We start from the raw sequence: 16,808 nt of genomic DNA on the forward strand, positions 1-16,808 counted from the left end.
TCCTGTTCAAAGCTCCAGCTCTTGGGTGGTGTTTGCGTGCAGAGGTATGCACACATCAGCTTGCATGGCTGTCTTTGGGCGTTAAAATGTGTTCAAAATGCTCGCTTTCTCCCTAGCCACTCTGCCTAAAGAGCATATCTAGCATGCCACTCCAGATCTCTCCAAAGCCAGGGAGAAAAGTTTCTTTTCAGAAGGTTAAGCTATACCTAATAAGACAATCAAGCCCTTCATGATCTACCTTCAAACCGTCTTTCCAGCTATGTCCTCCATTATAGGCCTGCTAGGAGTCCCTGGGTGGTGCAAACGGTTAACGTGCTTGGCTGTTAACCCAAAGGTTGGAGGTTCAAGTCCACCCAAAGGCACCTTGGATAAAAGGCCTGGGGATCTACTTCCCAAAAATCAACCATTGAAAACCTGTGGAGCACAGTTCTTCTCTCACATACATGGGGTTGCCATGAGTCAGAGTTGACTCGATGGCAACAGGTTTGGGTTTTTTTGTTTTTGTTTTCATGTGCCTTACCAGAAACAAAGGAGCCCTGGTGGAGCAATAGTTAAGCACTCAGCTGCCAACTGGAAGGTTAGCTGTTTGAACCTACCAGCCACTCTACGGGAGAAAGATATGGCAGTCTGCTTCCATAAAGATTTACAGCCTTGGAAACCCTATGGGGCAGTTCTTCTCTGTCGTTGAGGGTCACTATGAGTTGGAGTCGATTCGACGGCAGTGGGTTTGGGTACCAGAAACAGGCTGTGCACACTGATGTCACCATTTATGCTGCTCCTACGGCCCACAGTGTGTTTTCCCCATTCTTCACCTATCACATTGCTATTATCCAAGGCCCAAGTCAAATGACACCTCTTCTCCTGAAGTCTTCTTTCATATCCTTAGGCAATTAGAGTTTTATAATTTCAGAATTATAGAACGGGAAAAAAATTTAAAGATCATCTAATCTAGATCAACCCACTACCAACCATTTAGCAACTGGGAAAATGAGGCCCAAAGCAAAAGGGGACTATCCTATTGCAGTAGGAATCATTTAAAATTTTTAAGTAGGAGAGAGGCACAATCAGATGTTTTTGTCAATAGCTTCGTCTCAGGTGGCAGTGTGAAGGATAATAGATCCAGAGGAAAATGGTCCATTGAAAACCTGTCAGGTGCTGGGCAATGTCATTAGCTTACAGATGAGAAATCTGGGTCTTAGGAAGTTAAATGACTTGCTCAAGAGCATACATGCAAAGCCAGGATTAAAACCTGACGGGGCTTTTTCTTACTGCCTCTCTAATTAGCACTTAATCCATGCCTAGTGGGGAAAATCTAAGGCCAACAATAATCAGGTTTTCTCAGAAGGCTTTTAAGCGGAGTTATGAACAGTTTTGAAGCTAACCAGTTGGCAGTTATTTCTCCTTTCATTTGTCCCTTAGTGCACTGTTTGAAATGCAGTGGTTAGTGTTACAGACCAATCTTTTAGTCAGAGGCATCCAAGGAAACTTTAATACAAGGGCCTAGCTGCCTTCTATGATATTAACTTCTGACAGTGAGGCATGTCCCATAGATCAGTACTTCTAGCCATTGAAAATGATGGTTGTGTGCCTTATTAGTTTAACCATGCTATGTTGCGCAGAGTCAGAGGCAACCCACCCCTGAGGATTCTGGCTGCCCCATGGGATGAGGAGACTAGTATCTTGGCACACCTGTAATCTAGGCACAGCACTTGAGCTATCTGCACTAGATTTCTCTTGCCACACTACAGAATCCTTATTAGTGAATTTGCCTATGCCCTGTTCAGAGACAGTGAGTTTGCAAGCTGCTCTGTAAAGTAGGAACTCCTTTTATTTACATGAAATCCATGTCTCCCAGATCCCAAAGGGGATGAGTCTTGGGAACTGGTTTCCCAGGATGGGGAGATATGCCTGTTCTCATTCCTTTATGCTTTTTACATTCTTTTTATGCTTTTTGTGCTCTTTATCCTTTTTATGCTTCTTATGCTCGTTCTGCATACTTGGACCTTCCCCTGTTTCTAAAGAGGTTTTCCCCTCCCCACCCTACTCCTGACAGACACCCCTCTGTTCTCTCTGGGCCATCCCCACTAACATTGTTGTTTCATAGTATAGTAACCAAACCCACCATTGGGGATACACCAATGTAGCTACACTGTGTTCTGTGCAAGGAGAGGGTCATATCTTTTTGTTTAGTATCCACGGTCTCCCTGACAGTGTGCCAAGTTTGAGGCCATTTTGACTTTAATAACACTTTAGAGTTGGTGTCCTCGTTAAACAGCCTGTTTAAAGGCACAAGCTGGAAATGAACAATCCAGGTTTGGTCCCCACTCTGCCATGAATACTGAGTAACCTTGAGTAAATTCTTTCTATTCAATGGGCTTTTCTGTCTCTATCTGTGACAGAAATAGCCTCTAAAGATCCTTCCAACTCCAGTAGTTACTAGGTCTGTGATAACTGAGGAGCTAGATGAGTGAAATTTGCCCAAATGCCTGAGGTGGTAATATACTCTGTTATAGGGATATAGGTGCTTTAGTTACATGAAGGGAACAATCTTTCCAAGTAAGGGACTTAGAATAAATATAATCTAGTGTGGTGGTTAAGAACACAGACTTTGGGGCCGAAATTAGTTTTAAATCCTTGCTCTGTCACTTCCTGCCTGTGTGATCTTAGGGAAGTTATATAATCTCTCTGTTCTTCATTTCTAAAGTGAAGATAATAGTACCTCCCTCATAGAGTTGTTTTGGAGCCCTGGTGGAGCAGTGGTTAAGAGCTACGGCTGCTAACCAAAAGGTCCACAGTTCAAATCCACCAGCTGCTCCTTGAAAACCCTATGGGGCAGTTCTGCTCTGTCCTATAGGGTAGCTATGAGTCAGAATCAACTCGATGGCAACAAGTTTTTTTTTTTTCATAGAGTTGTTGTAGTACTCATAAAGCACTTAGGAGTTAGCACCTAATAAGTTCCCAATAAATGCTAACTGTTCTTATGGTTATTACAGTGTGATAAGGAATAAACAGGGCAACCTGCAAAGACACAATTTCCATCCCTGTGTCACCTTGGTCTTCTCTCCCATTGTTCTTCCTTTAACTTTTCTCTCATTCTCTCTTCTTCCTGTCTAAAAAAAGTCATTGAGGAAAGAAAATGTCCTATAGACACTAAGCTTTGCAGCTACAGAAGCCCATCCAACCCCACTCCCTAGCACTCCAGTTGTTCTATCACAGTTCAGTAATGGAAAGAGGAGCATCTGTTGCTGTTTTCTAGAAACCTTCCCCCTGGTGCCACTTCTTTCCTGTGGTCCAGTGAGACAGACTGGCTCTGCAACTGCACAGGAAGATGGAGTGGAGATAGACCATAGAATAGCTGGCAGCAAGAGGAGCAGGGGTCCCGTGGTGGGACGCTTCAGATTGGCAGATCCTTTGGGGGTTGTGTTTACCACCTTCAGCAAAGAGGGAGGAGAAGTAGCTAGCAGCTACAGCTGACATAGTTGTAGTTGTTTATTTATTGTCATTATTACTATTAGCAATCCCTTTTGTTGCAAAGCACTTTATAGTTACTGAAGCCTTGTCACACCCTTTTCACATCAGCACATGACTGCAAAATTCCATGTCAGCAGATCAGCTCTTAAGTTCTCTCTCTGGTATTTTTTGGGTATAACTGCCCTCTTTAGGGATTCCCAACTCATCAAAAGGTGTTTAAAGAAAATGGACAATCAGGGCCACAATATATTGATCCTGTTAGGTGAAAAATGCGAAATAGAACTCAAATTCTTAAGAAGTCCAGACTTACTGGACCAGTTGAGACTAGAGGACTCCCTGAGACTATTGCCCTGAGATAGTCTTTAAACCTTGAACAGAAACAATTCCCTGAGGTCACATTTTAGGGAAATAACAGATTGGCACACAAAATAAAGGATATTACCCATGAGTACAGTGCTCCATTAAAAAACCATCTATATGATACTCTTGAAGAGTGTGCCTCTTAGTCAAGTAGACACAAGCAGATACAAAGGGGCAGCTTCTCTCCAGAGGTGAGATGGGAAGGCAGAGAGTGTTAGGAGCTGGTTGAATGGTCATGGGGAATCAGGGGCGGAAGGGAGGAGTGTGCTGTCACAGAATGGGGTGAGCAATTAGGGTCACATAACAATATGTATAAGAATTTTGTATGGGAGACTAACTTGAAATGTAAACTTCATTTAACTACAACAATAAAAAAAAAATAAACCATCTATATGAGACCAAAAGGGCAACAATTACTCTTAAAGCAAAGATGAGGGGATAAATGGGGGGGGGGGGCAGGGAAACTAGAGAACTGGAAACAGAACAACCAGAACACAATTAAAGAGGATATTGACACATTGTGAAAAATGTAACTAATGTCACTGAACAATTTTTGTAGAAATTGTTAAATAGGAACCTAATTTGCTGTGTAAACTTTCACCAAAAACACAATCAAATACTTTTTAAAAAGAAGGAAAGAAAATGGACAGTTAGCCTTTGGGACCAAGTTGACACTGACAAAAGACAGCATGAGTTCCTATGGAGAAAAGCAAAACCCATGCCACAAAAGGGACATGAGCCATGACACAGCTGCAAAGCGTTTGCTTTATTTATGCTGAAGGGAAAAGCCAATCAGTCATGTTAAGTGTCCTGTGCTTTAGAAGTCAGATCAGATATGGAGAGGCAATGAAGGGCAATGCCTTGGATACGGATCAGAAGCTCACAAACCTGGGTTCAAATTCTGGCTTTATCTTTCCTAGCTTTGTAATCTTGGACAACTCCTTTAACTTATTTTGACCTCAGAGAATTCATTTATAAAATTGGAATAGGATTGTTGTGACCATTTAATTAGGAAATATATAGAATAAATAGTATAGTGCCTAGCATTTAGAAAACACCAAATAAATGGTAACTTTTTGTAGCAATGAAGTTACTAATTATTTATTAAACTGCTAATATTTAATATGCATGTTTTCTAACAGAATACTAGAATAGGTTACTCATATGCATACCAAAAGATTATCTGGTCTCCCAAATTCAAAATAAATGCTAATTTTGAACAAAACTAAAAGCAGATACATTCAGCTTGCCTATAACCAGGAAACTTACGCTTAAACCCTTGTGCTGTCTCATGGAGTAGAAAGAGCTCAGGATTTGAAGTGAAAAGACCTAGGTTCAACTTCGAGTTCCACCAATTTGTAGATGTATGACCTGGCATAAGTAATGTCCTATTTGAGCTTTAGTGTTCTCATCTGTAAAAATGAGGATGAATGAGTCCAATCTCTTAGGATAACTGTGAGGTATAGATAATACATGTGAAAGTGCTTTGAGGGTAGTAAAATAATAGTCACTATTATTATGTATTCATTCTTCAGAAGGAAGGTTATTAGCACATTTATTTTGTGTTCAAAGAACTTAGATTTAAAGAAACATCCCTTCAAGAATAAGCTTTGTTGTGGCCTTATGTTACAGGTGGGAAATGTATTTTGGAATTGATTTGTACCCTGCCTGGATGATTCTCTTATCTCTTAGTCAAACTTTGGGGGAAAAAGGGCTATGACTCTTGTATCAAGTTACATAAAATCATCATTTTTTAAGCACCTACTTAGCTATGTGGGGGCATTTGGAATCATAGGGGCCATTAAATATAATACCTTTTCACTTAACTAGTTCAAGACTAGCTGAAACACATAAGACCAGTTGAAAAATAGACATACGACTCAGGTGGAGAACATTTATCACCTTTGTTATTGAAAAAGTTAATTAGAGATTGTGGTTTGGGATCTGCAGCCAAGGGACTTGCTGATAAATTCTTTGCCCCTAAATCAGACAGTATTGTCCACTCAGTCATTGACACAGCTGGACATTGTAGGCCCCTTGTACCTTAAAACAGTTGAGCAGGATGGCTGCAAAAGAGAGAAAGAAACTCAGGGCTGAACCCATTCTTCTTCCAAACTCACCAAGCAGGTAAGTCTCTTCTTATCTGTGTGAGGAGTAGGGGAGCATCCAGGAGTGTTAATCTAGCTGAAGTCCCCTCTGTGTGAAAGCATGAGCATGAAATATATGTTCACCCCAACAGGGGCTATAAGCTTTATCCTGTTGAATCCTCGTAAGAACTCTGAGTGGCAAAAAAAAAAAGGTATCAACTTTATAAATAAAGAAACAATGACCCAGAAAGTTAAGTAACTTGCCCATGGTTATCAGATAGCTAGGAGGTTATAGTGATCGGACTCTAACCTTAGTTCTCCCTCCCTAGATCACGCTTTAACCATTCTAATCATTGCCGGGCTCAAACCATATAGGTGACATCTACTAAGACATAAAGAAGGCACTGAATCATGGTAGCTTCCATGTATCAGGCTCTCTGATAGCTATTTTAATCCCTACAACAGCCTTTTCACCTAGTGGTCAAGGAACCTGTGTGACTTGGCTAAGAACTTGGGTGATTTGAATCCAAGTGTTTCTATTTTTAAAGGCCAACTGCAGTCCAGTTGACTCCATTAAATCACTAACCCCTGCATTTTCACAAATGCAAAAATTAAAGCTTAGAGAAGAAAAATGACTTGTCCAAAGTGGCACCACTGGAGCCAATACTGGAACCCGTACATTCTGGTCCCTTACATCATGGCAGTTTTAGATAGTGTACAGCCTTGGTAGTCTGTATAGAGGAGGGAGAGCTTGTTAAGGGCTGAAAGGTGAGGGAAGGCTCTCAGAGGAAGATGGTCCATGACTGAAGGGGTGGATTTCCTTATGCTTGGAGAAGTTCACTGGTGTGTCTGTGTGGTCTGTCTGTCTGATGCAGAGGATGAGACCTGGTTGTCTTTCACATCACTGTGGGGGAGGGAGCGGAGGGCAGGGAGTGAGGAGGGGTATGGATGAGTTCCTGGTGTTTGCACCTCTGTGTGGCCTAGAGGAAGCTTGTGAATATTCTACCATTATGGCAGAGAGTTGTTCCTAGGGGTCAGGCTTCCTCTGCTCACAGTGGTGCCAGCACACAGTGGTGGTTGTTGGTCCCCAGAAGTCTGCAGGCAAATACTAGAACAAATCTGAAGATGCTGGAGCTTTCTGAAATGCAAATATTATGCTAAAAGCAAGAATACATTTTGAGAAACCTTTGGTGGTTTGTTTCCGGATTCCATTCACTGATCCTGAGGGCTATAGTTTATGGGGTGAGAGAGAACCCTGTTAGGCCACTTGTAAGGGGTGGAAGAGAAACAATGTAGAAACTGGAGTTTCTGGTTCTGGCCTTCCTCTACTTCTGTGATCATAGGCAAGCCCAATTTTTGGCTCTTGTTTTTTAATCTATAGAGTGGAACATGAATTTCAAGTACTACTGCAATACATTTCCCCGACAGGCTCTTAAAATATATTCTGAATCTAAAAACAATCCAGTCCAGTATTTTTCTCTAAATGTAAAAATATTAGATCCAGACTTTCCTTTATTCAGTTTTAAAATAAAATCATTACCTCAAGAAACTTAAATAAAATGAAAAGGGCTGATAATAATACCTACCCCACATGACTGTAAGTTAATGTTTATCTTGCAAACTAGAAGTACTATGCAAATATTGCTGCTACTGTTATTTTAGTATTATACAGTTCTGTCCTCAAATAGCTCCAAGCCTAGTAGTAGTATTATATTTATGTTCAGATACAAAAAAAAAGTGAGAGGCAGAATGGTGTGGCTAGAAAGATCCCCAAAACAGGAGTCAGGAACTCTGGGGCGGAATACTGCATCTACCACTACCAGCCATGTGACTTGAACTTTCTGAGCCTCAGGTTGCCCACCTGTGAAATAAAGGGGTTGGACTTCGGCATTTAAGGAGTTTTCCCACCTCGATATTCTGGAACTCGTTCATTATGGATGAGAACCTGCCACATGGACTCACATTTTTCTCAGTAGCAATGTTATGCTTTTTAGAAAACGAACTGAGGCCCAGGGAAATAAAAGAAATATGATGTATAAAGAAGATCAAACTGCTGAGAAATTTGACCCAGAAAAGAATATTTGGCAGAGAGCCTGTCCCCTCTTTGCTAACATAAACATGTTTCACAAAGCCAATTTGCTAAAATGTTAATTTAATGAGAAAATATTCAGGTTTCCCAAGTACAATGAAGAAAATGTCAAGATGGTTTACTTTACTTTTCTAACTATAGACAAAGTCAAGCCATACCTCTTATCTGAGAACACCCCTCCTCCTTCAGAGTCCCAGAGGGTGGGTTTCTCTGTTGACGTACAGAGTCAATAATTCAGTAAAGTCCCAAGTAAATGGCAGAACACAAGCTCAGATTGAGTTTTTGTATTCGTATTTTATAAACATTTCAGGATTTTTTCCTCACCCTTGATCTTTTGCCATTCTTAAAATGAAGATCTTATATCTTGGAATCTTAGTTAGAAACAACTCAGCATCATTTAATCCAACCTCTTTCTCTGTGTGGCTGCCGCTCTCAGCAGCAGGTCTGGCAATATAGTCTAGTAGTTAAACACAGGCCTTCCAGAGTTAGATTGCCTTGATTCAGATCTCTGCTCTGCCCTTAATAGCTTTAAGACTTCGGGCAAATTACTTAATCTTCTCCATGACTTAGTTTCCTCTTCTGTAAAATGGTGATAATAATTGTACCTACCTCAGATAACCTACCTCAGAAGGTTACTGTGAAGATTAACTTATTTTATAAGTATAAAAAGCTTATGATATGCCTGGTACAAAGTAAATGTTCTATAAATGTTTGCTATTACGGTGATCATCATCATCATCTGTAAATAAGCCCCTATTTGAATACTTTCTAGGGACAGTAGAAGGTCCCTAGGTGGCGTCAATGGTTTGCATTCAACTGCTAACCTAAAAGTTGGCAGCTCAAACCCACCCAGCGGTACCGCAGAAGACAGTCCTGTAATTAAGATTGCAACCAGGAAAACGCTATGGAGCAGTTTGACTTTGTAATACGTGGGGTTGCCATGAGTCGGAATCAACAACAACACACAGCAAAAACAGGACAGTAGAGAGTTCACTCACTCCCTCCCTTACCCACCCCTCCATTTCTCCAAGGTAGCCTGTTGAGACGTTGGCCAATAGCATACGGGTTATCGTGAGCTTTGGAGTCAGACAGACCTGACTTGAAACCTTATTCTATCTACCACCTTGGGCAAGATAACTCATGGTATCTTTGTCTGTAAAACAGCAATAATAATAATAATACCTACTTCACTGGGCTGTTGTAAGGACTAGTTAAGGCACTATATATAAAGCACTTAGCGTAGTTTCAGCTACATGGTAGACCTTCAATAAGTGATAGTTGCTGCTATGATGATGATGATGAAGAAGAACAAGAAGATAAAGAACAAAAGGAGGAGGAGGAGGAAAGGTAAAAGAAAGAGAAGCAGTAGCAGCCATACCAGCAGCTGCTGCTGTCTGTTAAAAAGTTCTTCCTAGCCAGCTGAGTTCTGCTTCCCTGCAATTTTACCTCACCAGTTCTAGCTCTGCCTACTGCAGCTGTACAGAACACATCTGCTCGGTCTTCTACCTCAGCCCTTCAGATGATCAAAGAGGGCTGACACAGCCCCTTCCCTGCACCTGTAGCAGCATCCCCACCCCTACTTTCAAGTGCTGTCTTTTCCAGTCGACATCTCTTATTCTTAGGTGTTCCTCAGTTTAGTTTCCTAGTGCTGCTGTGACAGAAATACCACAAGTGGGTGGCTTTAAAGAACAGGAATTTATTTTTCACAGTTTAGGAAGCTGGAAGCCTGAATTCAGGGCATGGGCTCTAGGGAGAGGCCCTCTCTTGAGGGAGATCCTTGTCTCTTTTGGCTTCTATAGCCCTGGTGTTCCTCAGTTCCTTGGCAATCTTCACAGCTCATAAGTGATTAGGTTTAGGACACATCCTACACTGATATGGCCTCATTAACATAACAAAGAAAACCCTATTCCCAAATAGGATTACATCCACAAGTATAGGGGTTAGAATTCCAACACATATTTTGGGGGGACATAGTTCAATCTGTAACACTTAGAGAACATGGTTTTTAGGCTTCTGCCTACCAGGAGGTCCTTCCTGGCATGCTCCAAGTCCTTCCCGAATAGAGCCCAGAGCACTGCAGGATGGTTTTACAGTATGGCCACCATCTTGGTGAGGAGAAGCATGGTGTCCTGCATCCCTCAGGGTCCCCCAACAGTCTCTTTGTCTAAGCCAGGCAATTGAGAATGGAAACAGAGATTGTCCATGTTCATTTTGAAATTCCTGTCTGAAATGATGTTCAGAGAAAAAAAAATTGCTTGTGATCTAAGGCACCAGAGGGAACAGCTCCAGGAGAGACATGTTTGCTTTGAAGCAGTCCATTAAGTTATAGAAAGGGGTTCTAGACATCACGGCATTATCCAATAAGGGAAAGGGGAGCACCCTTGCTGGGCGGTGGGATGGAAACAAGAAAGATAGTCTGATGCAGACCTAGGTTCCAGGACTTCAGGAAAAGAGTTTCAGCTTTGAAGTTAAACAGAACAAGGCCCTTACCAAAGGCAATGCTCCAATGAGTAATGGCTACCACTTACTGAGCACTTACTGCCTCAGATACTGTACCAGGGGCTTCACCAACATTATTCTGTTTAACCATCACAACAACCCATAAAGGAGAAACTATGATCATTCCCATCTTACAGGTGGGAAAACTGAGGTTCTCAGGTTATATAATTTCTTTAAGGTCATGTAGGTAGTGAATGACAGAGCTGGGATTTGAATCTAGGTTTGCTTTACTCTTTTTAACCATTATGCTGTATAGATAAACCCTTATTAACCATTTGGCCTTAATAAAATGACTTAACTACCTTGAGCCTCAATTCTCATCTCCACCTACCTTGCATGGTTGTTGTGGGGGATTACATGAGAACAGTGTATTTAAAGTGCCTGGTATTAATAGGTACTCAGGAAATTTTAATTTCCTCCTTCCCAAGTCCCAGCTCTCCCACTTAAAGTGACTGGGCAGACCACTTTATTTTTCTTGGACACAGTTTTCTCATGTGAAAACTGGGTATGGTTTTATGAACCTTTAACCCTGCATGTTCGCAGCTCCAGCAGGGTAGAACTCAGGCCCAATGCTCCAGCCTCCCAGCCTCTTTTGCTTCCTAGTATATCTTCTTGCTGGTACTTAGAGCTCTGGCACTAAGGTTTCATTTTTACCAGCAACATCATATTTACAGACCACAAATAACAAAGTAGAAGATGCCGGAAGAGCTCTGGCATGTTAATTAAGAACAATAGCGGAAGCAGCTGGACCGAAAATGCCAGCGAGTAGGAAGCAGAGGCAGCATAGTTCTGTTGTTGACAGAGCCAGCGCAGTAGTGTGTGTTAATTGGGGAAGTGGGTAAACATTTGCCAGCAGCTTGCCCCCCAGTGCACTGGAAGATAGACAGTAGGCTGGGCCCTCCCCACCGCCTTGCCTGCCCATCTGCCCCATAGCCCAAGAGATACCAGTAGAGTAGGCTTCACTCTGGGTTACTTATAAGCAGAGGATTCTGGAGGTGGATGTGTTTCCATCTGGAATCCGGGTTTCCATCTGGATACAGTCAGAGGATAGTGTTCCTCCTCCAGCTCACCAGCCTGCCTGTGACGTTCGGCCTCCAAGGCCTTGGCTCCCAGGGGCCTCCCCAGCTAGGAGAAGACAGTGGAGCCTTCGCATTAGGTGTGGCTTGAGTTGAGCAGAGGACAAGATTGCTGCCTCAGATGCTGATATCCTACATGTAGCAGAGCAGCCGCCTCAGGCCCAACTGGAAGTCCCCTGGGCTCCCGTCATACACACTCAGAGCCACCCATTTTTCTGTGTCCATCCATCCTTACAGTCAGTCACACACACAGCAGCCATCAGTGAATACCCACTCTGTGCCAGACATCATGCTAATTATATATATTTTCTCATTTAATTCTCACATCAATCCCACAAGTTTGGTACTAACTCCAAAGCCACAAAGCTAATAGCCAACACAGCTGTGATTTAAACCAGAGTATTTCTGGTTCCAAAGTCCATTTCCTTCTGCTAAACCAGTATTTCTCAATTTGTTAAAATTCATAACCCCTTTTGATAAACTGGAAGATTTTCTTTCTCTCACTTTCAAATTCAGAAAACCATCCCTGCCCCTGGCCTACAAGAGAACATAAGTCTAATTTAGGATTCCTGTATGATTAGCATAGCCCATTAAGCCAAGATTTTTGTCTAGCTTTATTCTCGTAGTTCATATTATAAAACGATTTCTGTTATTTCTAAATATACAAAGTTGTTTTATGACGTTGACTCATTATGTTTTCAAACTAAATCTTATCTCCAGCAAGGAGACTGTGATATGCCTCCCAAGGGAGTCTTCTTCTCATCCCTCAGTGGGAGACATACTCATCTTTGGGCATGGTGGAGCGGGCATTCTACAGTTTCCTATATGTAGATTTAGCAGGAAGATAAGCCCCAAAAGCTTAGTTCTTGTCCCACCGTTATGGGTTGAATTGTGTCCTCCAAAAAGGTGTGTTGAATTCTTAACTCTCAGTACCTATGAATGTAACCTTATTTAAAAATAGAGTCTTTGCAGATGTAATCAAGTTAAGATGAGATTATTAATAAGGGTGGGGCTAATCTGATATGTCCTAATTAGAGGAGACACAGACACACAGGACGAATACCATGTGATAACAGAGGTGGAGACTGGAGTGATATGTCTACAAGCCAAGGAGCACCAAGGATTGCCAGCAACACCAGAAGCTAAGAGAAACAGATTCTCCCTTAGAGCCTTCAGAGAGAGAGCATGGCCCTGCTGACACCTTGATTTTGAACTTCTAGCCTTCACAACTGTGAGACAATTTCTGTTGTTTGAAGCCACCCAGTTTATGGTACTTTGTTACAGCAGCCCTAGGAAGCTAATACACTCACCAAGCAGAAAAGGTCCTCCCTGCCATTAGGAGCTAACTAGGCAGAGGTCCCCAAGAATGCTAGTCAGTTGTTTAACCAGTGGCCTTTCCTTGGAGCCCCCTGTTCTGCTGGCCAGGCTGAGCTGTGCAGGAGGCCAGGGACCTCCACCTGCCTAGGAAGAGGTCAAGTCTCCTGAACCTGTGCCCTGAAGTCAAATGCTGGTTCCTCCTCTAAACTCTGAGACATAACCTCTCTGAGCCCTGGTTTCCTCAGTGGAAAAAAAAAAAAGTAACAACACCTGCATCACAAGGTTATATTGAGGACCAAATAAGGTAATAGATGTGAAAATGCTCATGCCAGTGAATAAGTGGGCTAAAAATCAATGTATATGGATAGAATCGGAATGCCAATGGAGAAAATAGTATTTGTTCTAATCTTTTAAATGTATATTTTCTTTCTTCCTAGGTAACCCAGTTGGATCCAAATAAATCATTATTGGAGGTAAAGTTATTCCCTCAAGAAACCCTTTTCCTTGAAGCAAAGGAGTAAACAGCCCAGTGGTGGAACCAGCTATTCCTTGACAAGTCACAGGCCTGCGTCAAGAGAAGGGCTCCTTGCCAACCCACCCACACGCTCGTCTCACTCAATTCAATGTCACACTTCTGCCTCTTGCAAGATTGCTGGAAAAAAAAGTAATAATAAACATAGCTACTTAAAATTTCCCATCCATGAGTATATGTTTTCAACCCTCAATGCACAGGCAGAGAATTATGACTCTGCCACCCTCCCCTAGTCCCTTCACCCCGTTCAGTGACTAATGCACTGTTCAAGCGTGAGTGATCAGTAAGTAGAATTTTTACCTCTCCAGTGCCCATCTTCTCCCCACAATGTCTAGGACAGTTCTGTCTGTCCTTCTGTCACCAAGATGCTGTGATTTGATGTGTCTCATTGAGCTCACACACCTCTGCCTTTTTATTTTTGTGACTGGACTTTTACTTTGTCACCTAATTTTAAGAGGCAGGGGGAAAACAAGTCAAATGGGACATTCTCAGCATGGAGATTAACCATTGTAGGCGAAAAGGCATATCATTTTTGTTGGTACTTTCTGACTTCATTGCTAAGACGTAAGGATTTATTTGAGGACAGCATTTGACATATATGCAAGATACTTCTTTACTTCTGCTGCCTTGGGTCTCCAGGTTCCATCTAGGAGGTATTTGCTATTCCACTGCAGCAGGAAACTGCTCAAGTGCACAATGTGAATGTTGAGATATTGTGAAGAGAGGACCGTACCAAGACTTCGGTATCTGGCCCAGCTGCAGGAAGCTGCTGTTAGGTTTGCATTTTGGTGGTTAAAACCTCACGGATACCAGCTGCCAAGTTGCTGGTCCGTCGGTGTGCACTGAACACAATTCTCTTCTGCTTTTCTCTCCCTCTGCTTCATCACACATTTGGACCTTGTCACTTGATGGTTTAAGCACCGTGTCTATCACCAAAGTCTGATTAGCTGCCCCATGGACTCTGAGCCCAGCTGTCATAAGGGACTGGCTCTACTGTTTCACTCTTCTGTTGTTTTAATGTTAGATCTTCGGTTCCTATCTCAAATAAAAGGGGTCTCAGTCTGTGGCTGAAAATTCAGATTTCATATATTTAATAGAACAAATGTGGGGGCTCAGCTCAAAGGACATGTGTTGCCTGAATCTACTTATAATTTGGGATTTGATTTGATAAATGGATTTCTGTTAATCTACGGGTTTGGGGTTTAGCTCATGGAGCACTATTTTAACTCCATAACAAATGATTTCTTTTTAGTCTTAGAATGTTTCTCCATATCCGTTTTTGTGTCACCTATGGTCTTTATCCTAGGGGTTGAAATCCTGATTTTGACATTTTGTACTTATCCAAAAGAGTGTAGGTACTGGTTTTTTACCCCAGCTCCAGCCAAGCGTCTCTCAGAAGACTCTAACCAAAGCTGGAGATACGCCTGGTCATTTTCCCTTTGCCCAGAAGTGGACATTGGCCAGGAAAATTCCAGCTTGTGTCTTTTCACTGATGCTCCAACCAGGGACCTCCTGAACACTCTCTGAAAACGGACGTGTTCCTAACAGACTAATGCTAGTATGGTCTTCTGTGGCCTCAGGGTTCCCTCCAGAGAGGCGGAAAGAAAGGGAGACCCACTGTGGGGAAGTTTAATCTGAGTATTTCCTCTCCAGCGCACTCCTACCTCCCTAACCTAGTGGCTCCACAAGACAGTCATTTCCAGTGCTACAGATGCACTAGGACACCAGCTCTTCTTTTTCCAAGTAGACCTTGTTCTGTGGCTGCTACGGAGAAGCTGCAGCCCTGAACTCAGGCCATACTCAGGAGCAGCAGCAGGGTTATGGGTTGGGGTTTGTGGGAAAGGATTCTGAATTCATGTTCATGTTTAACCTGTTCTATATGATTTGGGTTTGACTTCATTGTGTTGTTCCCACCCACTCACCTTCACTTCTGTATCCCCACAATATAGACTTTACTCTGAAACAAATTTCATAAAAGTTACTCAGTGTGACTTAAATGTGTGTCAAGTTGGCACATCCTTTTTCAACCCTGTCTTGGAAGGTTTTCTTTCTCAGTCTGGCCTGCTCAGCCCCATGAAATCCTATGGTGAGGAAACAGACCTCTAGGCTCCATTGCTGGGAAAGTCCTCAGCTAAGTGTCACTGTTCACTCATGACATTCTGGTCTACGAGATCCAGAACAGGACACCAAAGCAATTTTATGTCTTTTCATACATATACAACATTAAAATGACATATCCAGTTAGGTTCCAGGAAGAACATTAAGTAACTTGCTATCACCACAGAAATGGCAGTATCCTTTGAAGTTCTTCCTTGGACTCGTTGGGCTTTACATCCCAGCCTCCAGATGTAGTGAGTGAATCTGTCAGAATGTCTGTCTGATGTTTTTATGACCGGCTGTTTACAGTAAAGCTCTAGGGCCCCTTGTCATCCCCCAATTCCAGTTTACTTCTTTGTGTTCTTCGATTTTCAGTTGTACACTTGGAGCATTACTTGTAAGGTTTAGGGAAGTATTGTCAATTTCCCATTGCCCCTCAGAAGGCACAGTTTTCCAAAGCTGTCTGGTTTGGGATGTTGCCGTGCTCTGGCTCCAGTATTTTAATGGACACACAAGTGTTCATCTCTGAATGGTTAAGCATCCAAAGTCTTAGTTGGATGGGAGCATCTTTTATGGAATTTTAAGCTCAGTCCAGGAGTAACTGGCATAAACATTGTACTTTACAATCTATGTAACACATTCACGTGCATTATCTCATTTGATCCTTTTAAAAATTCTTATAAGGAAGGAGATCTTCATTCACACACTGAAATAAATCCTAGAAACTTCCAGTTTTTTCTAGTTTGAGTCCTGGCTCTGCCTCTTGGTAGTTGTGTGACCTTAAAATGAGTAACTTCTCTGAACCTCAGTGTCCTGACAACACTTACACAGCACTTTGCAATTTGCCACACCTTCCACTCTCATCAGCACAGTGTACTGCTCCGAGGAAAGCAGGGCAGAGATGGTCGTTCCATTTCTGCACATGGGGCTCTGAGGGGGTGGCAGCTTTCTTAAAGTCACACAGCTTGCAGTGAAAGAGTCAAGACTCAAACCCTGGTCTCTGGTTTTTAGGTCCACTGCTGTTCTATATAGAATCTCTAAATTCTTGTTCAAGAATGGATCGTGGAATCCCCTAAAATGTGTACAAAAACTTGAATGGGTACTTTGCTGGGAGAGGAATCTATATTCATCAAATTCTCTATGGGCTCTACTGACCAGAAAATTTAAGAACCACCATTTGCATCATGCAAATATCAGATTATATAGGAAATAGAATCTGGTCCACACTGTCCATTCTTCTTTTTATCAAGCCACATATTTATCTAAAAGAAAGCTACAGC

At 42.2% G+C, this 16,808-nt stretch overlaps 1 protein-coding gene across 4 annotated transcripts in view; it reads left to right on the forward strand.

The window, feature by feature from the left end:
• The window catches only part of FAF1 (Fas associated factor 1), a 573,118-nt gene extending 558,303 nt beyond the window's left edge, over positions 1–14,815 (forward strand). For 3 of the 4 annotated variants that reach the window (XM_023727090.1, XM_023727089.1, XM_004371755.3), the window contains exon 19: positions 13,337–13,598. In XM_023727090.1, coding sequence (XP_023582858.1) covers positions 13,337–13,420 — 84 coding nt within the window. In that variant the 3' untranslated portion in view covers positions 13,421–13,598. Of the gene's footprint in view, positions 1–13,336 lie in introns of all 4 variants that reach the window. The other variant, XM_023727088.1, reaches the window with a different exon arrangement.
• Positions 14,816–16,808: the final 1,993 nt, after the last annotated feature.

The sequence above is a fragment of the Trichechus manatus genome, unplaced genomic scaffold, assembly GCF_000243295.1.
Source record: "Trichechus manatus latirostris isolate Lorelei unplaced genomic scaffold, TriManLat1.0 scaffold00015, whole genome shotgun sequence".
NCBI classification, from domain to species: Eukaryota; Metazoa; Chordata; class Mammalia; order Sirenia; family Trichechidae; genus Trichechus; species Trichechus manatus.